The sequence below is a fragment of the Polypterus senegalus genome, chromosome 1 (genome assembly GCF_016835505.1).
Source record: "Polypterus senegalus isolate Bchr_013 chromosome 1, ASM1683550v1, whole genome shotgun sequence".
In the NCBI taxonomy this organism is placed as follows: Eukaryota; Metazoa; Chordata; class Cladistia; order Polypteriformes; family Polypteridae; genus Polypterus; species Polypterus senegalus.
The window spans coordinates 95,450,165-95,476,496 of NC_053154.1; the positions used below are offsets into that span (position 1 = coordinate 95,450,165).

The window sequence follows — 26,332 nt, forward strand, 5'->3', positions numbered from 1 at the left end:
GAAATTGAATTTAAAGTGAAATTCATTTTTCTCTCATCCTGCATGTTTCTCTAAATACCTTGGCAATTTCAAACTCTGTCCTGTAAGCTAAAAGATACCTGCCTTTTCTAACTAAAAACAATTGTTGCAACCTTAAGAAACATTTAACAGACATTGTACTTTTGACTGATCTTTAAAAACTACTGAGGCTAATAAAGAAATTATGTTTGTGAGAAATAAATCAAACACTTAAATTGTTGATCAGTCTGATGTAAGGGTTTACTGCTAGACACACATATATGCCCTGTGCTGGATCCTGCTGCAGTTTCTGTAGTGTGTGCACTCGGTGCATCGAGCAAGAGACTTTTATCACTTCACACATATATGTCATTGTGCATCTCTTATCAAGTGTAATTTCTTGTAAGGAAGAAAAAACAATGTTAGAAACAGTGGCAAGGCTAAATTATAATAAACACCAATGTCTAACACCTGTGCTATTCTTTTGTCTTTGACCTTTGAAACAAGCTTTGAGGTAAAATAAATATGAGCTAAAGCAAATATGAGTTTAGGCTGTTCGCATGGTTAGCAAGACAAGTTAACCCTAAGTACTCAACCTTTAAGATTCTAAGATCTCAACCCCCAAATTCCACATAACATTCCAGATATTAACCAAATTTTATAAAATGGTAAACAATATTTACACAATGCAATATGTGAAAATCAGGAAAATGAAAGGCAAATAGAAGCTTTCAAAATTTCATGCACTGCTTGCAGTCCTGAGATATTTGAAACTTTTAAAATTAAAATATTTTTTAAAAGTTTTAAAGGCAGCATACAACTGGGTGATTTATATGCATGTAATTTCTACAGTTTAGATTCAACTCTCATTTTTTATATTTTTATTATTATTATTTTATGCCTATATGAAAATACCACCCTCACCAAAAATGCTGCTGATTTCTTCTCGTCCAGACAGTCTCCATTTGTGGTGGTCCAGGCTTTGTTTTTGCCTTATTTGCACATTTGGTCATCTCTCAATCAGCAGCACTTCGAGGTCTACGTATGTGATTACAAAATAGTAGAAAACATGAAAATTGCACAACTTGCATTTTAGTTTGACCATACACAATTTTTGACAATTGGCAAAGATGCTTTCTTGGAGACATTACCATTCTGTACACAACTTATTTTTGTGAACAATAGTCCTCTATTATACAGGTGTCATGCACAATTTTAAAAATATTAAAATATTAACATACTGGATTGAGAAGAGTGGAATTATTTTGCACATTGATATTTCTTATGATAACAAAATGTGAAGATTTAGAATTATTACTTAACTGTTTTTTTAGCTTACTTTTTCTTCAATGATATATGATTCTGTTTAGTAGAGTTAAAAGTACACCACAGTGTGTTTTAAGCAATTAAGAAATGTGTTTTATAATATTTTTCAGTTCACAGGTATAAGCATATTCCACTTATTCATTTTCTTTTACATTTGAATAAATAGTTTCTTTTTAGGCATTGTCCTTCTTAACTGTTTATAGCATACAAAGTTTCTTTTAAATCTGAAAATTATTAAGGAGCAGATAGAAGTGTAAATGTATGCTGATGAGTAGTTAATTCAGTTTAAATTACATTTCCATGTGGTCTTTAGAAATATATCCAGTTATTGGTAGATCTCAAAAGGCAAATTAAGGATTATAAAACTATTCCAATTTTTACAGGAAAATGTTCAAGTTTATTGCCTTAAAAAGTCATAGGTGTGTTTCACTATAAATGAAGAAACAGAGCAATAAAATCTATACTAATAAAAGGCAAAGCCCTCACTGATTAACCGACTGACTGACTGACTCACTCACTTACTCATCACTAATTCTCCAACTTCACGTGTAGGTAGAAGGCTGAAATTTGGCAGGCTCATTCCTTACAGCTTACTTACAAAAGTTATGCAGGTTTCATTTCAAAATTCTACGCGTAATGGTCATAACTGAATCCTACTTACGTACATATATACGGCCATAGCCTGCAGCTCGGTTGCCGTGTGAGGCGGAGTTGCGTCCCCCATCACCACGCCTCCCACGTAGTTGGCTGCCTGCCCATATTGCATCCCCCATACCCACGCCTCCCACGTAATTGAGTGCCAGCCCATACAAGGCCGTCCATCAACAGCAATCCAATAGACACGCTGCCACTAAATATTCGCAGGCAATTTAAAAAGTTAATACCCAGGAATGCCTGTTAAATATCTTAGATTCACGAGTAGCGATTTGGGTGGTGAGATGTCTATCGAGGTGATCACTGTAATATTTAAATGTCATTGAAATGTATTATTATCAGGCATGGTTTAGGCCCCTATGTCATCAGGAAGGCACCAGAAAAAGGGACCTCAAGGTTACTATTATGGAAGTTAATTTAGAGCACGGATGCCGTGAGTGTAAGAGCTGTAATAAATAAAGTTCCCCTGCATACTTTAAAAGAAAGTCTCGCCATCATTTCATTTTTCACAATTTGTGAAAACAAGACTTGGTGTCAGAATAGAGGACAGTCATGGATTTCGTTGGAGTTCCCTCGCCACGAATTGACTGGGATTCTCTTAACCTGCCGGGAGAATGGAAAAAATTCCGACAGCACGTGGAGCTGATGTTTTCTGGCCCGCTAAAAGGCAAAGACGAGAGTGAGAAATGCAGCTACCTGCTCCTGTGGACTGGGGAAAAAGGAAGAGACATTTTTAACACATTGACTCTCACCCAGGAGGAAGCCAAGGTACTGAAAACTTATTATGACCGTTTTGAGGCTTTTGTCATGCCTAAGACGAATACGATATTCGCGAGATACAAGTTTAATGAGAAGACGCAGGGTATAAACGAGACTTTTGATCACTTTGTAACGGAGTTAAAATTGCTGGTGAAGGACTGTGCTTATGCAAACGACGATAAGATGGTCAGGGATACAATAGGGTTTGGCACAAACTCAGCGAAAGTGCAACAGAAACTTTTAATTGCCGGGTCTGAGCTAACATTAAATAAAGCCGTGGACATCGCAAGATCGCATGAGATAGCACAAGCACAGCTGAGAAACTTTGATGCATGTACTCCGAGCGGCTTACGTGAACTGACTGTGAATGCAGTACTCAGACAACAAGCAAGAGCTCTAAAGAGCGCTGAACAAAAAACGCATTACACAATTGAGAAGGCAGCAAAAGAATATGAAGCGAGTGACGCATACAAGCCTATTCATAAGTGCAGCTACTGCGGAAACAAAGTACACGGTGGAAAATGTCAATGTTCAGCTAAAGGAAGACAGTGTAAAAAATGAGGTAAATTGAACCACTTCGCTAAAGTTTGCAGGACTGGGAAAGGTAAACCCATGCATGCAGTGTGTGATGTCTCAGGTAAAAGTTATTAGCAGTAAGAAAGGAACAACCCTCTGAAGCTGAACAAGCCTTTGTAGACATATCAATAGGAAAGCAAGGTGTAAAGCTTAAGTTTAAATTAAGTTCATAGATGCCTGTTAAACGTCTTAGATTCACGAGTACCGATTAGGGTAGTGAACACTTCGATGAATGAAACCTGTTATCTTTACAACGGTTGACAAACACGGAATGTAACTTGAACACAACACATCCTCCAAATACGAACCTGATTGAAAGAAATAAGATAATCAAATCCTTGATGACAGCAACACTCATAACACTCACAAAACAATTACACTGACAATCATGTTACGTTATTTTTAAAATGTTTCCTTTTTTTTCATAACTTCTTTAACACACTACTTCTCCGCTGCGAAGCGCGGGTATTTTGCTAGTGTTTAATAAATGTCCAGTTTGAAGAATGAATTTGCTTGTAGTTCATAATTTGATTAGAGTAATAACCAGCAGCAAAGTCATCCACTGAAGCAGAGTTTTGCATCTACTGTCCAATAGGAGCAGAATTATTTAGCAATTCAGTATAAAAAGCAGCACGCAATGGTACGTCGATTAGTGTTCATGTGTCACAGCTAACAAAGACTGGGTTCAAATACATACTGCCCATTGTCTCCATGGATCTATCAAGTTCTCTACATCTACATAAGTTTTGGACCCTTAGCCAAGGTGTGTAGACTGGCACCCTGGCAATCAGTGCTCCCAGTGCTCCAAAGAATTGGATTAAGTACTTCATTACATGGATGCACAGATAGAATGTGAAAGGTAATCATTTTTTGACTTACCTTATTGTAAGTACAAAATGCTTTATTTGTTTAAAAAATATTTTTGCTTCCTCTACCTTTAACATTTTAGAAGTATATCTGAGTATGTGATTGCCTTTACATAAAAAGTTGCATAGATCATTGTGTTGTGTCATAAGAAAGAATATGATGAAAATGCCGAAAGGCCAGACGTCAGTCTAGAGTTTGATTTCAGAAGGCAATGTCACACCGTGTATTGACAATGAAGGCTGACAGCTTCTGTTTTGTTTCTGTCAGGGAAGAGATGAAGTCCCTACAGGAAGCCCTGCAAAAACAGCTTAATGAAGCTGCAGAGAAGGCGGAGAAGCAACAGGCCACCGTGAGTACTACTGTGAAACTGAGTCCAGCATGACAGTACCACAAAATCAGAGGACATATGACAATATTACACTGTGTAAAATATTCATGCAGAGGAACCTCATTCCAAACTAGGGAATTGAGAAGCATTGAATTCTATCAAACTCCACAGAATGTTGTCCCTGTTCTTTATTATAGATATCCTTTGAATCTGCTTAAAATACTATAGGCTATACCTGGGTATGAGACACATGTTCATGCAGTGTCAATGATACTATGCTAAATTAAATTTTCTCAGGAGTAGATGACATCATTTCACTTTTATAATTTTCTTAGTCCAATACAGTGTTGCAAATAGCTGGGACATAACCATTACAGAGAACATTCAAGCACACACCAGCTTCAACATTTGTATTTAGAATATGGAAGAAAGCACAGTACACTTACAAAACTGAGCATGATGTAAAAGAACGTGAAATAGTGTAACATTCAGACTGTCGGGTTTCAAGTCAACAGTGCCTTCCAGTGTGCCACCATGCAGCCTTAAATTAATATATCTACCTTTTATATTTAAAATTTAAGCAAAATCTTTGTTAGTTTGCTAAATTTTGCGTGGAGTTCATGTCATCATGTTATTATAACAGCTGAAGGTGAGTATTTTTATATTTGCTGTTTGATTTATACTGCAGGACATTTTTTCTTTTATAAAACATAATTCTTAGCAGTTCCATTAATGTGGGCATAGGGAAAATTAAATCACATGGGAACAGGAAATGTGAAGGTTTACAGATTTTTTTTGTGTTGTGTCGCACTTATTATTTCCCCTGGCTATTTATCTTTTTGAAATAACTTTTAAATAATGCGTATATTTTGTGTTGCTACTACTGACCTTCACTATGAGGCCAGTATTCTGAGCCATGATTGGTGATATCTGCTTTATGATATATACTGTATAATTATATTTTGTAGTAATCCAAGTGAGTGAAGGTCACAACAAGAGGAGAATTTTGGGGTGCCAACACGCCCCCCCCACCATTTACTTTTAGTCACAAACAAAAAATAAAGCATGGTGATGTAAAGAATCAACAAAAATAAAATTAGTTGGCACTTAAACAGGGTTGTTGCTTATTTATCTCAATCTGCCGTTGGATGGAATGTTACAGAGCTCCTTCTTTTAGGTCCTCTCCCTATTAAGTCTTTTTGTAGCCCAGGGACTGGAAGGAGCAGAATCAGTTGCTCTCATCACATACCTGGGAAGAGCTTGGTTGGTGATCCTTAGGGGCACATGCATGACAATATATATAGAAGAAGCAGACACAGAAAAAAGGTTTGGGACACTTCTCTGACCCTACATAATGAAAATAAATCAAAGATAAGGTTGACATGTTTTCAAAGGGGAGTCTGATATTGAACTGACTCATAGATGGCAGAATTGCAAGTCATATGGGTTCCAGGTAGAAAGATGCAGGTCAAATAGGGCAGATAATTAAAGTGACCTGAGAGGTGGAATAGCCTTCCGCAGACTGAGGAAGAGTAAAGGCATTAGTACACCAGTGCCCACCCCTGGTTTGGCTGGTAGCTACCATCACCAGAGCCCTTACACTGCCTCTCAAGTGCATGCACATAATAATTTACATATTTTTTATCAAGGTGTCTAACTATGTTGACAAGGAATTAAAATGATGTATTGTAGAACAATTGTGAAAGAGTTCAGCTGGAGTCTGGTTGACAGTAAAATAGCAAATGCTAACATTGTTTTTAAGTTGAGTGAAAAATATGAATTTCTGCTTTAACCATTGTGGCTTTTACCCTTTTGTTCAAATGAGAAAAGGCATTGTTAAAGGCATTGTTTTGAATGACATAATAAAAGTTTTTCTTTTTGTCGACTCTGGTCTCAACATCTGGTTTATTCCCTTATACATGTCAATCAAATTCTAGGCAAAATGTACATACCTTCCACTCCAGTGGCTGTTAGTAATATTACTTGAGGTTCATCAGTCAGGATCTGGTTACACAGGATGGTGTGCTACCTTGAGGGGGATAATGGTGTTGAATGCCCAGCTAAAGACAATAAACACCCTTCTCATACACATGCTTGTTATGCCTTGTTGGGTTAATGCTGCATGGCTGGCTATGAAAACTGTGTCTTCCATGGAGCTGTTTGTGCAAAAGGCGAACTGAAGTAATCTCGGGGTGTCTAGGATATTGGAATTGATATACTGTAGGCAAAGGCCGACCACTCAGAACATTTCATGATATTGTGAGAAGCCACGGGCCATTAGTCTTTCAGACAACTAGTTCTTGAAATCTTGGTTACTGTAACAATGATGGTTGTCTTAATGCAAGTGGGGAATTTGTATCCTGAGCCAACAACATCCTGAACATCTTGCACAAAATGTCCACCAGCAGATTAGCATGTTTGGAGAGCATGAGTGGAGATACCATCCGGACCATCATTTTTCAGAGTGTCGACTTTTGTCAAGGATCTCCTTACTTCATTAACAGACAGTGTGAGACAGACACCCTTTTGTAAAATTGGCATTCTGCTGGAAGTCTGTGGGTTGTTTGATTCGGAATGAGCATAGAAAGTGTTAAATCATATGACAAGTGTCAGGATCATGCAGATAATATTCTTTCTCATTTATTTATTAAATACTTATTTCACTATTATAATGGTCACATCATCATTGGCACCATTTTCTAAAATGTCTTGTTTCATTTCATTGAAATTATCCATTTCGTATACCTAGTTCCTATGGTGCTATATTTTTGCTGCATATGTTAAGTTCCATATCATGTGCCATCACATCGACAACATACTATAAAATGATCTTGTGGTAAAATTAATGTCCAAATTGCGTTGAAAACTGTTTATGAGTACTATATTTTTAATAACTTTGAATTTTCCTATTTAGTGTTATCAACTTTAGCTACATTTTTTGCCCCTAGTTTAATGCCCCTAAGCAAATCTGTTCTGTTTGATAAATAAATCTTGTCCTTCAGGATTTATGTTTAAGATCTTGAACATTACAGATTCAAGGAGGCACTAATAGTTACTACACAGACATTTTGCTGCTCAGGGTCAAACACGTTATGTAATAAATTGAGCATGCCGATTCCAAATGTTAACCCAGGATTTGCCAAGCACATCCAGTTCTTAAGCTATACACACATTTATAATATAGTTTGCTGTACATCTTATTGCGTGTCACCACGATTACCACTACTAACACCTGTACACCTGCTAGCCCCTAGCATCAAAATATTCCTGGAGCTATGCTGGCGGAAGTGTCTGGAAACAATTGCAGAGGCCAGTCAGATGAGTAAAATATATAAGACTGAGGACATGCCTAAAGCTTGCTAAGTTTTAGTTGAGTGTTTCTGCTTCAATAGGTGCAGCTGAGTTGAGCCATCCAACAATTTTTGATACATTTGTTGTGAATATACTCTACTTAATCAGCATAAGAACCTAACAAAGTTCTATTTTGGATGTCAAAATCACAGATCAGAATGAAAGTTGGGCACATTGTGTCTGCTGAAAAGTGTGTAGCTCTGGGTTTACGCAGTCACTGAATGGTGTGGAGTGAACAAAAAAATTCTCATTTAGCGGTTATATCTCTATAACTGAAATTGCTGGACTTTCAAAGAAAATTAAGTCAAAAATTGTTTATTCTGACTGGGAGTCTACACTTAAGTCAGTGCCGCATGATGAAGAGAATCCATGCCAATTCCTCCTGAAGTTACTGCAATTGAAACTGACCGTTCTGACAAAGATCTGGAAGATGATGTTGATTTTGATGAGTTGAACAATCCAAAATTTGAACAGAGCAAGCCGCACTCGTTAGGCCAACCTGATTTAGATGAATCTGTCACTATCAAAAAAGAAATTTGAATTGTTATCCTGCAGACCACAGTTATGAAATCTGTTACAAAAACGTACCAGACGTTCACACTTTTGTGATTTCCACATACAGTTAACTGGCTACTGCAGACTGGAAAATGCTGGGGGTTGTGAACATGTACTTGATCAGTGGATACTATTTATAAATTCTAGTAAAGCAAGCTTGAAAGGTGTATAATTGCACAGTGGTAACAATGAACCTTCTGTTTCATGTGGTAGGCATGAAAGAGATGTATGAACCAATGGAGCTCATTTTGAAGGCGATAAACTACTCAGCAGATAACTGGGACATTTGTGATGATCTGAAAGTAATATCATGTCATCTTAGCTTACAGTTGGGGTAAACAAAACATATGTGCTTTTTGCATTTATGGAACAACACCTGTTAGAAGTTTCAAAAGTAGCCTCCAAGAATATAATTATGAATTACAAGTTTATATGTTGTCTGCTTTCTTTCATTAGTAAAGTATGTGATTTGCACACGTATATCCTGAGATGAGCAGCGCATCACAACTGAATAAATCTGTTTTTATGAAAGATCTCTCTGAAAGTTACTTCAAGGCAAATATAGTGAAAGGCTGATTGAAATTGGATAAAGGAATTTCAGCACATTCTAATGAGGTCTTGTTGTCTGTGATTGGCTATTCATATCACATGTCACAGCTGTGCTTAAAGGCAGGAAATTAATTGTTTCCGGTGGCAGCTAATCTTTATACATTGCTTGATCTGTACTGTAAGCACTGCTTCTAGTAAAATTAGAAGCATTGTAGTGTGCAGTTTTATGATTTGACGCTGTCTGATGCACAGACAATGTTTCTTAGCATACGTGTGATTGCTGTTACACTGTACTTATACCTCTTGATGCTTAATGTGAAGACCCCCACCTCAATTGAATGTCACTGTATCACACTGCTGACACTGCTGTATTGTGAGCACATGAGAGAAAAGAAAAAGTTTCATCAGATAGTGGCTTGCTCATGGTGTAAATGCAAGCTTAGAAACAATATAAAAAATCTTTCACAGCTCTGCTGATCTTTTTGGTGCTGGTGGAAGTGGTGTAGTAGTTTATACAGTAACTCAGAATGTGTCTGTATGACTACCTCTTTGCCCTGGGCAGTCAGGAAATGTATTTTCTCCTCCCCTGTAACCCAGAACTGGAAGAGGCTGGTATGGAAATGTATGTGTGTATTTAGTTTATTAAAGATGTGAAATGCAAGAAAAAAACAACAGCAACAAGAAAAATAATAAAATAAATAAAAGCACACTTAACTTCTGTGGGGCAACTGCAACAGACTGCAGGAGAAGATGTGTATACTGCAGCACAAAAACCCTAATTAGGTGTACAAAATATAAGGTTTCCCTGTGTCTAGTGGTAAACAGAAATTGTTTCAAGGATTGACATGAAGAATAATTTTGAAAGTAAAGGAGAGTGATCTCTCTCTTTATTGTGAACCCAGTAAGAATGTTAAAACATATGAATCCATTAATTTATTATTTTATCAGTAGTGAGTTGTAGGGAGGTGGAGACCTTCACAGCATCATTGTATGCATTTATGAAAATCTGTCACAAACAACAATCTTTCACTGAACTCAAAAGATCAGTTTAGATTTAACAGGACATTTTTATGTGAATAGAAACGAGAATACTGTAGAATACAGAGAAAACCAATAAATTGTAGCAATGAGACAGTCTTTCAAACTGCAGTATCACAGTGGCAAAAATAGATGTAGTGATTAGAGAAAGCTATGTTGCTGTGAATGAATGAAAATGCGACCACAAACACAAGTTTGGCCACATGCTACAAAGAATGCATAACATGCAGGCACCAAATCGAACATGTAGTAGTTACTGTGATAATATACTAAAATACACAACATCTTGTACACAATGCCTCTGTTTGAACTAGATATTGAACATAAACTGTCTATAAAACAGTTTCTTCAAAGTTACTATTTAGTATTTTTACTAAACATATTATATCCATCTGACAGAAAATAGCTCTAGTTAATTTGATGATGACATTTATTTTATATAGCAGCTTTCATTGTCAACACAGTCATACCAGACATGGAGACTGTTTTAAGTTCATTATAGATGAGATGAAACTTTTCTTAGTTTCTTGTTTTCTTTGTAGTTAAAATCTTTTAGGAACAGGTTATCACTTCACGAAATCACAAAACCAAATGTAATGTGCAAAATGAGAAAAAGATGCCAGATTCTTCACCTATACTTGAATACTTGAAGCTTCTTGTAAAGCTGCATTTTTATTCATACAGTAATTTTTGTATAATGCTGATAATCATTCAGTGCTACTTTTGTGGACAACAATTGTAAACAATCCTTGGATAAGTGATGTTAATCTGTCTTTTGAATATGTTGTATTTAGTGTCAGCACAAAAAAAACATCTAATATAGAAAAACACATGATAATGTGCAGAAGTAATTAATTGGAAAAGGAGCAGGTGTCTCAAGGAGACATGTTATGAATAATCCATTATAAAGTAAAAGGAATGTATAGTAACAAATATATGCAGCACTTGTTCTCAGTACATACACAATTATTAAATGTGAGAGGATAATAAAAAAATAATCAGAAGATAAACAGCTAAATATATTTATTCCACAATTCCAGAACAACAGATAAAATTAAAAACAAAAGGAGAAACACACATAACTATGGAATGTATTGAGAAAAATGTAATAGAAATAAAAGAAACTCAAAACAAACATAAACAAAGATAGATAATATATTCTGTATATTCATGTGATTTATTCCCACGTGGAAGGAGTAACAAAAACATACAGGAAAAAGGTTCAGCCACTTTGGGTCCTTACCAATGTGGTGATTACAAATGGGTTTTGATAAATCATGAAAATTCCCTTTTGAAAACTGATGTCTCATTTATTGATGGTTGTCTCAATGAAATACTGATTGTTAGAATTGCGCTTGGGTTAGGTCTGGGTAATGATATGCTGTGTGTAATTGTTTGTGGCTTTAAAAAGTGAGAAGAGCAGGAGGAAGAAAAAGAGGAGGTTGGTTCTTCTCACTGAGGTAAGGGAGAAGATAATAAACACAAAGAAGTGAAGGATCTCAGAAATTATATTTTTGCATGGCGAGCCATTTATAAACTTATACAGAATATTTTGCCATGCTGTTCATATTGTTTTAGTACCTTTTTAATTTTTCTTTGAATTTATTTTATTTTGTATTTCTTTCATTAATATACAATATATGTGATTTTATGCCTGCTGCTATTTTTGTTTTTATTTTTTTTGTTGTTCTGGAATCACTGAATATATTTGGTTGATGTTCTAGTATATTTTATACCAGTGTGTGTGTATATTTATATATATATATATATATATATATTGTGGAGCCGACCTGGACACAGACAGGCGGACATGTTGTTTTCAAACCACCACACGTTTTATTTACAATTATTTACAATAATGTGTCACTCAGACACTAAATAAAGTCAGTGCACAAACCCCAACACAGTCCTGGCCACTCAATGCCTTTCTTCGGGCTACCTCCACTCTCCTCTCTGCCTCGTCCTACTTCTACCTGACTCTAGCCTTGAATGAAGGGAGACGGCCCCTTTTATACACTCCCGGATGAGCTCCAGGTGGTTTCCGGCACTCCCCCATTGGCCACACCCCAGCGTGGCGGAAGTGCCGGCTGTTCTCCTGGCAGCTCACCGGGTGTCCTCCTTAATCTTCCCCCCATCACTTCCTGGTGTGGCGGAAGTGCTGAGGTAACAGGTCCCCAAGGCAGTCCTCCCCGACCAGGTAGCCCAAATACTTGGCCTCGTTAAATCTGAAAAAACATGCAGATTAATGCGGAGGCCCGCCTTCGCTAGCGTTAAGAGGACGGCGTAAACCTGCAACATATCTTCCTCCCAGGTGCCAGAAAAGATGACTACGTCATCAAGGTAGGTGGCACAATAGGACTGGTGGGCCTTTAACACTCTGTCTATCAGACGCTGGAAGGTCGCAGGTGCCCCGTACAGCCCAAATGGGAGGACCTTATATTGCCAATGCCCACTAGGGGTGCTGAAGGCTTTTTTTTTTTAGTGGATGCCGTTAAGGGAATCTGCCAGTATCCCTTAGTCATGTCAAGAGTAGTCAGGTAACGAGCAATACCCAAGTGTTCGATGAGCTCGTCCACCCGGGTCATGGGGTAGGCATCAAATTTGGAGACCTGACGCCTAAAATCATTACAGAATCTCCAAGAGCCATCTGGCTTTGAAACAAGGACAATGGGACTGGACCACGGGCTGTGACTCTCTCTACGATGTCCATATCCAGCATTCGTTGGACCTCCAGCTCCACCTCCACACATTTTGCCTCCAGGAGGCGATAGGTCTGTTCCCTAACCAGCACCCCCGGGTCTGTCACAATGTCGTGCTCAATCAGCGAGGTGCGTCCTGGCGTCTCACTGACAACTTCCAGGATAGACAGGATCACACGTTGTAGCTCCTGCCTCTGGTGGGACGTCAAATTGGGGCTGAGGTTAAGGACTAATTTTTCTGAGAAAAGGAAGAGGGTGGCCTCCATGCGAGGGCGACCCTCCCAATCCCTCCCTGGTTTCAGCAGGTTGACATGATACACCCTCTAGCTCGGCCGACGATTTGGTTGCTTCACCAAATAGTCGATGAGCCCTTTCCTCTCTTTTACCTCGTATGGGCCCTGCCAATGGGCTAACAATTTGGAATGGGAAGTAGGCACGAGCACCATCACATGGTCCCCCGGCTGGAAATCCCGGAGGGAGGGGTTTCGATTATAATTCCGCGCCTGCGTAGCTTGAGCTCTCAACATATGTTCCTTTAGAAGAGGTTGAATCTTTTCTAACCTATCTCGCAGCCACGCAATATATTCCAAAATATAAAATATTGGTGGAGGGAAGAGCCTCCCCTTCCCATCCTTCTTTGAGAACATCCAAAATACCCCGGGGTTGGCGGCCGTATAGAAGCTCAAAAGGGGAAAGGCCCGTGGAGGCTTGTGGAACCTCCTGATAAGCATAAAGGACAAGAGGTAAAAGTTGGTCCCAGTTCCTACCATCCGCGTTGACTACCTTGCGGAGCTTCTGTTTAAGGGTTTGGTTAAAACGTTCCACTAACCCACCCATCTGTGGGTGATAAACAGACGTTTTCAGATGCTTAATACAGAATAACTTGGCAACTTCCCTGAACGTATCCGAAGTAAAGGGCGTACCTTGGTCCATGAGGACTTCTTTAGGTATTCCCACTCTGGAGAAAAGGGCTACCAATTCCCGTGTGATATTTTTTGTAGTAGTGGAGCGCAACAGAACTGCCTCTGGGCATCGGGTTGCATAGTCTACCATGACTAATATATATTTATGACCACGAGTTGAAGGGATCCTACAAGATTGACTCCGATCCTTTCAAAGGGGACATCAATAAGGGGAATCGGAACAAGAGGCGCACGGTCCCTCCTAGGTATCTGACGTAACTGACAGTCCGGACATGACTTACAAAAACAGTGGACCTCGTCATTAATTCCAGGCCAATAAAACCGGAGTTTTATTCTCTCCAGTGTTTTCTCGGCCCCTAGATGGGCGCCTATGAGGTGGGCGTGAGCCAGTTCAGAGACCTCCCGCTGGTAGGTCTGTGGCACTACTAATAGCTTCCGTACCTTGCCTTTGTTGTCAGCAACTCAATACAACAGATCTTTTTCCAGTACAAAGTAGGGTCCCAGTGCTATGGGAATGTCTGACGTATTGCCGTCAATAGAAACAATACCATTCCGGGCAAACTTTAGGGAATCATCATTCCACTGTTCTCTTTTAAATGACGCCAGAGTGGACTTAAACTGATAATCCATGCCGTTCAAGGGATCTGGTGGAGCTGGGGGGTTGTCGTCAGCCTGACCCGGATTCTCACCTGGTAGCACTTTTGGGTCAAGGTCCGCTGCCAGAAAGTCTTCCCCCAGACTCCTTATATCATCACTGGTTCCTGGGTTGCATGGAGTGGGAGCCGTGGAGACGGTGCCTTGTCCATCCATAACTAGACCCAACTCAGCTATAGAAGTGGTGCTTTTTTTACCACAATTACTTTTAGACCAGTCTTGTCTCAGAATAACTGGAAAGGGCGGTTCGGGCAACATAGCCACCAATAGCCGTTTCGGTTCACCCTTGCAGGTCATGTAACACTTAGCGGACCTATGCCACTTGGTCTCTCCATGCACACAGGTTACGTTCACATGCTGGGTAGTCCACTGTTGCAGTAGTACAAAACAGCGAGCAACAATGGTAATGTTACTCCCGGAATCAAACAATGTCACAACTGAATACCCATTAACTAAGACTACTCCCGTGTTTGGTACAGCCAGGGGATTAGACTGAGCACAGTACCCCCTTGTAACAGTGAGGCGGAGCCGGGGTTCTTTCTGTTGGCTTACCTGGAGCTTCCCCGCGAGCGGACCTCTCTGACCCCCCGATTCATTTCACCGCGAGTTGATGCTCTAGTACCTCCAGAAGCCTTTTCATATCCTTAAAAGGATGCCGCCAGACCTGCTGGGCGATATACTATGGCATCGAGTTAATGAGCCCCTCACAGGCCACTTGTTCCACCACCTGGCAAGCCTGGTTGACGTCTGGCCTCAGCCAACGCCCCATTTTGCCCCAAAACTCAAAGGCCTGGGCCCGGGCAGGACTATCAAGGTCGAATCTCCAGAGCCTCCAATTGCTCGCCTGCTGTTCCGATGTGACGCCGTAGTAGCTTAAGATTTCGGCCCTCAGGAGGTCATAATCAGTGGCTTCCTCGACAGGGAGGTCATGATACACCCCCTGCGCAATACCCTTCAAGTACGGCACCAGTATGGACGTCCACTCTGCACACAGGCCGCTGATTCCGAGAAGCTGTACTCTCTAAAGTCAATAAATATGATTCAATATCGTCCATGTCTGAAAGCAGAATGATCAGAGGGGTGAAGGCTGCACGGGCTCTGGTCTAGCTGCTTCAGCTGCCGTAAGCCATGCCTTGGTCTCCGCCAGCTCCTGCTTCGTGGCAGTCTGCTCCGGCTGCAATACCTGGATTTGGCCCGCCAGACTTGTCAATACGGTGTTGAGGTTCTGTCCTTCTGACATTTCTGAGACAAAATTATCCTGCTGACTACGCCACTGTAATAAAGACACAAAGTCTCATAAAGGATTGGGGTTTACAGCCCCTGTACAAATTTTCCAACAAAAATAATATGGTTAGTGATATGACATTCTTTCATTACAACAAACATCTTGCATGTCGTGAAGGGACCCTTTATAGGGTGGGACCAGAAACTGGTGAATGGAATGCTGAGAAGGAACCAAGGTGCTGTATGAGAGCCATGAGATCATCAAGATGGGACCAGAGTAAGGGATGGAATGTGGAAGTGGTAGTGCATGGTTTAGGGAATCCAGGCAAAGTTACGGCGGTGTTGTTTCCGTCTTTCGGTGGGAATAAAAGAAAGAAAGGTTAATACCCCGCCTTTGTCCCCAGCACAATATGCTACGTTGCTCGTCGGGTCTTTACGCGGCTCCCCATGCGCGCGTGCATGACTATATATATATATATATATTTTTGAGATATCAATAATAATAATAATAATGATGCATTTTATTTATGTAACACCCTTCCCATGTCTTTCGGTGGTGACGTAGGAGTACAGACAAGAGAGGGAGTGAGGGAGACTTGCATGTGTTTGAACATAAATATTATATATAAAAGTGTAATACCTCCAAGTTCTGTTTAATACAGTTAGAACCTGTTAGAGACTTGTATGATAGTTGAATTACAAACCAAACAATATCATGACATAATCTTTAAAAAAATCTTTAACTACTTTGAAAAATGTTCCTGGTATATTTTATCTGACAAGATTTCCCAGTATACTAAATTAAAGAAAAATAAAAATTTAATGTAAATTTTAAAATAAAAGGATTCTCAGCTTTGCACTTATTTCTTTTGTGATTATAACATACAGCAAAGATATAATGCATTTTTTTGCAAAGCAGATTTCATGAACTACATTCTTTTGTTTGTACAAAGGAGTTCGCTCCTACAGTACAAGTTATATTGTAAAACTATAAAAACATTACCTTTGGTAATAAACTCCAGAAAGACATTTAATGTGGAGTTAACTAACGTGTTACTTTATACAATATTGAGTGGCTGTCAGTCTGAATTTCTTGAGTGGTTTATGACAGCACTGTTCTGTAAATCAAGTTAACCTGCTACTTTTTAATCCTCTCCTTACATGTTTCTTACCTGTGACTGACTATTGCAGATGATGTTTGGCATAGACTTAACAGTAAAGCTATTTATACGAAAGCATCTGATGACTCACAGATCAACTGCCATCTGACTATAGTGAAATTACTTTGAAGCTTCAAGAAGAAATATCAGGCAACTGAAAAACATGATTATAAACCTATCGCACATTTTTTTTTCTCCCCCAAATTTCAATAATTAGTTTCCTTCCATTTTGCGGGAGTTATTATATAAAGAATGTATTACATAAAGAATGAAAGAAGGATATATATAATAACAAAAAATAAAAAAAATGCTTCAACATAAAAGGGTACCTGTCTTTCAGTGCTTGGCCCCTTAATTGTCAAAGCCTAATGGTTCTAGAATATATATTGAAAGATATCGAAAATTATTAATGAAAATTAAATGTAATTCAATGTGTTAACTACATTGCAGTGGAATACATATGCAAGTGGTGCATCTGATTTTCACACAGTTTCATCATGTCATAATTAAAAACATACCAACTAAATGACTGATAGATTTTCACTATGGCACACAATTTCATACCAGTTTAAAAGGGAATAGAAAAGCATATTGCATGTTTATTCATGTCCATAGATCACAAGTCATAACTAAAAGTAAAGCCAACTTGTTGCATTTCCTTAGCTGCTGCTTGGTGTGTGCTGTATTTCGATTCAAGACCACACATTAATCGTGACAATATTTAATGTAATCAAATGACCAGCCAGTGCCAAAAGGCCAGGCAAGGGGCATGCTTTGCTTTTTGTTATGAAACATAATCTATGGAAATTAATTAAAATGCAACAAAAATTGTGTGCAATAATGAAAGTCAATCGATGGTTGATATTCAACACTTGCATATTATTACATTTCAATGTAGTGATCACTTTGGATTACATTTTATTTTGACATGAATAAACTTCCTTAGAAAAAAAATGTACAGCATAACATATTTTTAAGAGATATTTAAAAGGTGACCCATTCTTTCAGTGAATGCCCCCCAAAACAAAAAATAATAAATAAACCAAAGATATTTCATGTAAGAAGCATGTAATGTTCTCCTGACCTCTGTGAATTTTCAGGACAACCATTACTCAATTGTCATGGACAATATTTGAATATTTTAATGAACTAGTAAGAAATTTACAGTGCCATTTTGTGATCTTATATTTAATTGTAGTTATGAATTTAATATAAATCAATAAAAACAAAAGTGAAATTAGCCCTTAATTCTTATTCTTCTTTCTCATCTTTTTCCATATCCACCTATTAGTTTACAGCTGACACCTTCCTACCAAATACATTTTAACATACAAAAAAGGTTTTTGATCCAAGGTCTTTCTTTCTTTCTTTCTTTCTTTCTTTAATATCAGCTGTTGAATCACTGATATGTTTTATGTGAGTCATTTTTATTTTACACTTATGGCATCATCAGAATAATTATAGGTCTTGCTGGCCCTTAATTCTTTTTCTTCTCTTTTGGCTGCTCCCATTAGGGATTGCCATATTGGGTCATCTTTTACCATATCATCATTAATTAACCCTTAATTGTAATAGTTAATAATGTTATTTATAGCGTTTAACCAGCTAAAACATTTGAATTAAAAATAAAGTCCTTTTTGAACTCTAATGACACTCTGGGTGTCCTGCTGTGTATGAGCAGTGTTGTATACTTGAGTGAAAGTGCCAAAAACGAAATAGGTATTTCTAAAAAAACTAGAGGAAGAAGACTGATCTTCTCTCACCTGTCCTGCAATGATAAGTAATCCATAATAGCTAGAAGTTTCATTTGTACTCCTTTCCAAAGAACAATAGATTCAGAATTATTAAAAAGCCATTATTTTAGTAGATATAAACTAAGCATTACTGTATAACTGTGTTTAATTATGCATTGTTCATGTTAGTTAATTTAGAACGTAACATTTGGGAGCACAGATAATTAAATGCAGGTTCAGTACTGAAGTGTCACTACATCTTACCATCTTCCAGCAGACTGTCCCAAGGGCCAAATGTTTTATTCTTCTTTTTAACCCACATTACAAATTTTAGTCCAAGTAAGATTTTCTTCTTTTTTTAATCTCTTCTTTTCTCAAGCACATTTGTTCTTGTTTTTATAAAATAAAAGGGGAATAAAGGCAAAAAAATGCATTTAAACAGCCTGGAGCGAATTATGCTTGAAATATACTGAGTGCCCAATGGTATTCTGTGTTTTGGGCTTATTTAAGACACCTGCTATCATCACAAAGGGGACCAAGTCAGTAATGAAATGTATTGCAAATTAGCTTGTAGTCTGAAAATTTTTGAATCTACAGACTATACAATAGAAACAAAAGATAATCCCAAAACATTTCAAAGATTACATTAGTTAAACAAACACTTTAAATAACTGAAATGATTAGGTATAGTTGGTGTGGAATTCTTTTCCTGATTCCACACAGCGAGTTAATTTTTTCTTACAAATGTGTAACAAGAACATATCATACAATGCATCAACATTTTATGACATAGCCTATCATATCAGGTGGAAGCAGTACATTAAAACGTAGAACATTAAAAGTGCAAGCACCATTTAGCACGTGCATGTTTGCCCAGTCTACAGTGACTAGTCCAACTAATATGTAGCTGATACAGTTTACTATTCTGATTAGCCTTTTGTATGCGATTGGGACATTTTAGCCAAGGCACAGATGGAAGGCATTACCTGTTCTAGCTTTATTTAAAGACAGGTTTGCCAGAAAAGCCATTGTTCTGATCTAAGACATTTTCTTACAATAAATTGCACTACTGTTGAATGGCAAGTCTTGTTTTCTGGGCTCTCCCAGGAGTTTCTTGATGTTTCAGTCTACAGGAACTACACAAGTATTGAAGTATTGGATTGGATCTACACATTAACTTGTGCGACAGCCGAGATGCTGCATGAATATTTATAATGTGTCTGCAGAGAACACTTTTGACACACGGATGTGGCAGATTTAATGACTGTCAACTAGCATGAAAATTTCGGAGGATGACGTGCCTCGTGCACAGAATTGCTTGTTACTTTAGAGGACACAGAGTGTTATCCTGAAAGCTGTATTTCAGTTAAGCATTGACAGGTCTTCTAGCTACTCAGGTAACTGCAGTGAAACATGTAATTTCAAAAAAAAAAAAAGAAAGCAAAATTGTAATCTTTACTTTCTTTGTATTTGTCAGCCCTTCTGATTGTCCAAAACAATCCAGAAAGTTAAAAGTTGACTGAAGTATCCCTGCATCATAATTTGTTTATAGCAGACACATTATTTTCTGCCAAATACATTTTAACATAGATACATGATTTTGATGCAAGGTCTTTCTTTCTTTCTTTCTTTGATATCAGCTCTTGAATCACTGATATGTTTTGTGTGGGTCATTTTTATTTTCTACTTAGGACATCATCAGAATAATTACAGGTTGTGGTGGCTTCAACCATTAAAAGTGTGAATCAAGAAACTTGCTGAGGCATTGCAATATTTAAGGTGCCAACCTGGCCACAACCCTATTTAATAATGAGGTGGTGAACACAGTAAATCAAAGTTCCGTAGGACCCAAAAAAACAAAAGAAACTTGCGCATCTCCCATGCCCCTTTAAATTAATATCATCAAGAGCCATATCTCAATGTGACAGATAGATAGATAGATAGATAGATAGATAGATAGATAGATAGATAGATAGATAGATAGATAGATAGATAGATAGATAGATAGATAGATAGATAGATAGATAGATCTTTATTTGCCCCCAGGGGAAATGCGACTTTTTATAGAAGTTCTTTAATAAATAAATATATTAATAGATAGATAAGTACGTAGATAAATAAATATGCATACATACTCTGGTCAGAACACACAATGGAATGACTATTTAGCAAGAAAATTCAAAAGAAAGAAAAGTTCTAACTTGGCTGTCACAATCACATTGAGGTATTATGAAGACTTAGTTCTTTTCAAAACACAGTCGCCACCTCTGGTCTCTCTATTAATATCGGCCCACTCTCAGAAGGGGCAGAATATCTGACGCCAAGTTTGGGGGCAAGGCTAGCCATCATCACTGTGGAGGAAACAAGAGACATGTTTGGTGGCAGCACCCCCTCCTGCCCAATGGCGGTATTACTCAGAGACCTGAGCCATACAGACATTCCCCAAGTGTGCATTTGTGGCAATACAAATCCAAAAATAACTGTAGTTAAACTGTCTGACTCTCAGAAGAGATTTTTTTCTCTATATTTCTTTGGTACAACTCTTATTGAACCCTTTTTGTTTATTGTGTCACTTTAATGCTTGATCTGCTCTGAGCAACTCTTTCAACCACTCAGACATCATGTCACAAAAGAAGTTGTGCAAAAACTTAATTAAAATGTATCATTCTAAAAAGGCCACGAGGTTAGTGTGTGTGTAAATTCTCCCCTTGAACTCATATTTTGTGCTTTAGATGAACATGTTTTCTGTGCTATTAGAGGTACAGTACTTAAAGTGTCACAGGAAACAAGATCCAGGATCTCATTTATAAAATATTCATATGTGCAAAAATGATTTCAAATTTAAAACACTGTTTTATGAACCTTGAAAACATGCTTCCCATACACAAATTTCCAGCCAGGCATATAAACTATTTCGTTTATGCTCTCAAAGGGCAGGTTTCAGTCTGCAATAGCATAAAGATAATAGTGGAATTTGTATTTTTTTTTTTCATAATTTTTTGGGAAGAATTTTTAATAGATCATTTATTAAAATGATTAAAATACAGTATTTAAAGCATCACAAGCAAACATGTTTAAAACAAGTTTGTTTTGAATTCTTTTATATCAATGTAATTTCATTGTCAAAAATGCTTTTTAGAGTCAGTCACCAGCACAAGAGGCTTTGCAAAAAAAACAAAAAAAAAAAAGTTATTTTTTTGTAAAAAGATTGACCATGACTGTGCTTGCTAATTAAAATGGTGCCATTCACATACAATTTTATGTTCAGCAGTCACAAAGTCCTTGCACATGATGGCTTTTCAGTTGGGAGAGTTTTCTTTAAACTCTTTCTCATAGATTTGGCATTTGTTACTGCAGAAATGAAAACAAAGTGTATTCATGCATTACCTGTACAAAGGGAAATTGTTGACAATGCTATAGGGGCATTCTAGAGAAATGCCCAAGGTCGAAATCTCAAAACAGAATGTCTCAGTATTTCATTCACTTCCCTTACAATATACTAATTTATATTAATCAAGGCCTGCAAAGTAAAAATATTATATATTTGTAGGCATTATATTGTTATATCCTGAATGCTGGCAAAAGGATGTGGGCACCATGAGAACCATTTATTTTTTAAAAAATAGAAGAAAAGGGAACCATGTTTCAGCTTCTTACGTTCTGAGTTATTCCTCTTTGGGAAGTTGCTGGCACCACATGTGCCTACTGCAGTAGTTGGTCCAAAATGATGCTGATAGCTTCTTAGGATGCTGATTAAGTATCGTTGGAGGCAGGAGTTGGAGTGCGAGGTATGTGCAAGCCCATCACTCAATTGCCTGGGTGGAACTTGTAAAATTGTGGTGCCAACTGGAAGGCCTGGCCTTCTGACTTCTTGACAGCCATCTTTGGCAAGATTAGAGATGCTCCTTGGTGGTTTCCCATTAAAATTCCTTTTTGGTGTAAGCCATTTTTGATGCTCTTGTAGTACTGGCAAATACTCCTTTTTTATAAAACAAATTGTTCATATATTAAACTTGTCATCAGAATCTTCATTATGTACTTGTAATTAAAAAAAGTCAAGGAGGAATGCTGGGCTGAATCCTCAATAACAATAAGTATTTGAGTATCAGTACTTCCATATCATTTGGATCATCCGATATGTTTATGCCTAGTCTGTTTTTGATGATAGATTCAACTTCACACATCACTGTTTGTTGACTTTTGTCATCAAGTGTTTGTTAAGTAATAAGTTTAAAACTATTTCATGCTTCTAATATGTCTTTGCCATATGTTGCTGTGATGAGAAGCTAATGGTGGGTTGAAAATCCATTTGATTTCTTTCTTCTTCAAGGCATTGCTTTTTTCTAAGATTTCTAAAATGTTTAACTGTTTCACATAGCTGTCAACTCCAACAAAGTTTTTCCCATTATCTGAGGTCAGAATTTTAAACTTGTCCTCAAATACAACAGCAAATGGATTTTCTGCAGTAATCAGTGTCTAAACTATACGCACCCTTGGTGTGTACAGCTTTTATTGGTAAACAAGTGAAAAGTACTGCATATGTTTTGACTTAACTGTGCTCTCTTTTAGCTTGAAAAGGTCAAAAATAATCAATTCCAACCCTGACCAAACATATTTGGTCAAGAAATGTTTTGTTGATCTGCTTTTTTAGCACTGTAATACACCATTCAGAATCATTTTTCTGATAACTGAGTTAGCTTGAGATGCCAACTATTTTTGATTAGCTGTATTAATATTTAATTGGATCCACACGTCCAGTGTCCTTTGGAAGAAAAGCAAAATAAGAGAAACAATATGCAAAGTTGTATGGGGAACTGCCATATGTTTAGCTTCTTCTGGCATGGCAGATTTGTTTCACCTACATTTGAGTCTTCATGCAAAACTGGATCCTATTTAAGGATCTGACTGTTCATTTCACAAAAGTGTTTTTCTTTAAAGCCATTTCTTTGGGCATTCTTGTAGCTGACTGAGATGTATAAGTTCTAGATAAGTTTAGCCAGATCGTCTGAAGAAATCTGTACCTTTTCATATGTTTTGTTTTTGTTTGTCTTAGCTTGATCTTGTAACCTGAGAAACCATGCCACAGTGATCTTCAAATATAGCCATCCTGAGTAGTAGACTCTGCTTGTCAGGTTAACTGTTCAGCTTTTAATCTATGCATCATCATCATCATCAATGAGTGAACCCATTTGAGCAGGTGTTTTTGGACATTCATGTTCTGGCTATAATAAGAAAATAAGAACCTTTATCCATGTTTTGCTTTTGATGAAGCTTTCTATCCTCAGTCCTCTTCATACTTGATTAGCTGGATTTAAATCGGAGCTAGATAGATAGATAGATAGATAGATAGATAGATAGATAGATAGATAGATAGATAGATAGATAGATAGATAGATAGATAGATACTTTATTAATTCCAAGGGGAAATTCACAAAAAAAAAAAAAAGAAAGCGTAACTCCACTGCGAAGGTTGTGAATTGTCTCTTACCAGTGAGACTCTGTTGCCTTTGCAAGTCTTGAAATGAGTGTTTTCATCTGAAGTGTATTTTAGCACTGTGATGATATAGTCCATCATGTAGATTCTTCCAAGAGATATCTGATTTTCACTTTTTGACATCTTATCTATTTTGACAGCATCACATCAGCAGATGTTAGCTCTAGTCTAGGAACTGTGACATGCTTCAATGGTGCCACTCTTGACTTGCCCATTACAGTGAGCGTTTTTTGCCTCTTTTTCTTAATCAATAGAAAATATGTTATAGAGCCATAACCATTTTCACTGGTATCAGAAAAGTGGTGCAAACTTTATATGTATCTACTTATATTATGGCTTAAAGACGGCTTCAAGTAGTCTATCCATTTAAAATATTTCTTTTTCTTGATGTATTTGCCTTCCACTTCTTCATCCCATCCACAATTCTCCTGACAAAACTCTCTTAAAATATGCTTTGATGGCAGTATAACTGAAGATAAAAATTCAAAGGGGTCATATACTGAGCTGACAACATAGAAAATACCACACCTTGTGGCAGGCCCTTCTGGTGAGCAGATTATGCCTGAAATTGAGGTCCTCTTTCTCAATAGCTCTGTCTTCTTCAGGAACAGAAGCTGTGAAAAGAGGGAGAGGTTTTAATTGCTTCAGCTGAAATTGTTCCTCTTGAATCGTCAGTTTTTCTTTGTAAAGTATAAGAAGCACAACTGGGTGAAGATCTAGTACCTTAAAGATGCATTGTTGTTTTAAATTACATCTCTTTGCTCAGACTGCCGTCTGGCCACCACAAAAACAGAAGACCATTGTGTTCAATTGAGACCCTTACCTGATAGAATATGGACTTAATATTTGGCATTAATGATGCTGGCTCTGCTATATATCTCATAAGGAGGCCAAAAAGTGTGTTAGTTAGGTCAGGACCTCTCAGAAATTGCTCTTTAAAAAAAGTTCCTTGGTATGTGGTTGCACAATTATAAACCACTGTAATTTTTTTTTTTAGATTATGTACTGGATGACGAAAAATATACCACATCCTGTCATTGCTATTAAGGTTTTCGTTAGTAACCTTGACAGCATAATCCCTTTGTATTCTGTCTCTCATCAAAGCTTTATAGTCTTCATGGAAATTTGGATTTTATTCAGTTTTCTCTTGAGGCTGATAACATGCTGTTTTGCAATACAGCAATTGTTCTGCATCTTAAGTATCTCATCTTTTAAAGGTAGATTTTATACAGTATTGGCCACCTACCAGCTTTGCAGAGTCTGAAACTTGCTGTGACAATTCTTTTTTATCTTTACAGCTTCACTCGGGAAAATATTTATTATAATGTGATGCAACATTTCTTCTGTTCATATTACTGAAAAACCGTTAATTGTATGTTTTTACAATTTGAAAATGTTTGCTGGAAGCTCTTCTTTTTCCTTCAGCAGTACAGTGACTGTCCATCCAGGAACAGTCTTAAGAGCATATGCACACTCCCCTGTATTGTGTAAGACTTGCCAAGGCGTTAGGAATTGTGATACCTATTAATAGACCAACCTCTGCCTCAATGGTAATGGCAGACATACTCTGCTTCTCCAAGATATAACCACTTTGCAAAGTCCTCCTGCTGTGCAATGTTTTCTTGCTTTACTGACATAAGGTACTGCTATCAATGTATGTGTTATCATCACAACTTCAGATCTGCAAATCTGATAAAATAGAATATTTAAATACCATTTTTTGAATCAGCATAACTTTTCCCAGGGTGCTGAGTAGGATCTGAGTTTGTCTCCTGTGAAGGTTAAACTGCCATTGAATATTTTCTGTACGAAATGTTACCATACAACCAGATTCTATAAAGACATGTACAGTTAATCCATCCTCTTTGTAGATATATAGGACACCTGGACGCTGCAGAGAACATATCTGAGATTTCATTTTCTCTTTAAAATTTTCACCAAATTGCCGCTCTTTAAGACATTGAAAGCATAAACATTTAGATTTCAAAAGGCTAATTCCACCTCTTTTTGATATTTCTTTGATATGACTGTATTTTGTGATAGCGTGTTTGTCACTGCATAATGTACACAATTTTTTAAATGTACATACAGCTGTCACCGTCTTTTTGAGTGTAATGTCCTGCATCCACTTTTTGATAGTGACAGCTTTTTTAAAATCTTTTTTTCACAGTCTTCTCATTTATTTCTGTCTATGTGTGGCATCCATGGAAAGGATGTGAGATAATCTAGACAGATAGATAGATAGATCTTTATTGTCATTGTCACTTTTACAAAGGAACAACGAAATTGAAGGTGCAGTCAACTCAGTGTGAGGCAAAAAGAGTTAAAAAGACAAGAAGAGAGAAAATAGTAACAAACTGAAAAGTAATAAGCCTGTTTATTTAAGAAACCAACCAAATCAGCAAATTCTATTTGTCTACCTACATTTAATTCAATATTGTGAGC

General features: G+C 37.4%; 1 protein-coding gene across 1 annotated transcript in view; it reads left to right on the forward strand.

Annotated features, from left to right (window-relative positions):
* luzp2 (leucine zipper protein 2) overlaps nt 1-26,332 on the forward strand; it is a 708,607-nt gene that overhangs the window by 435,249 nt on the left and 247,026 nt on the right. The window contains exon 4 of the mRNA XM_039753635.1: nt 4,447-4,528. Coding sequence (XP_039609569.1) covers nt 4,447-4,528 — 82 coding nt within the window. The remainder of the gene's footprint in view (nt 1-4,446; nt 4,529-26,332) is intronic.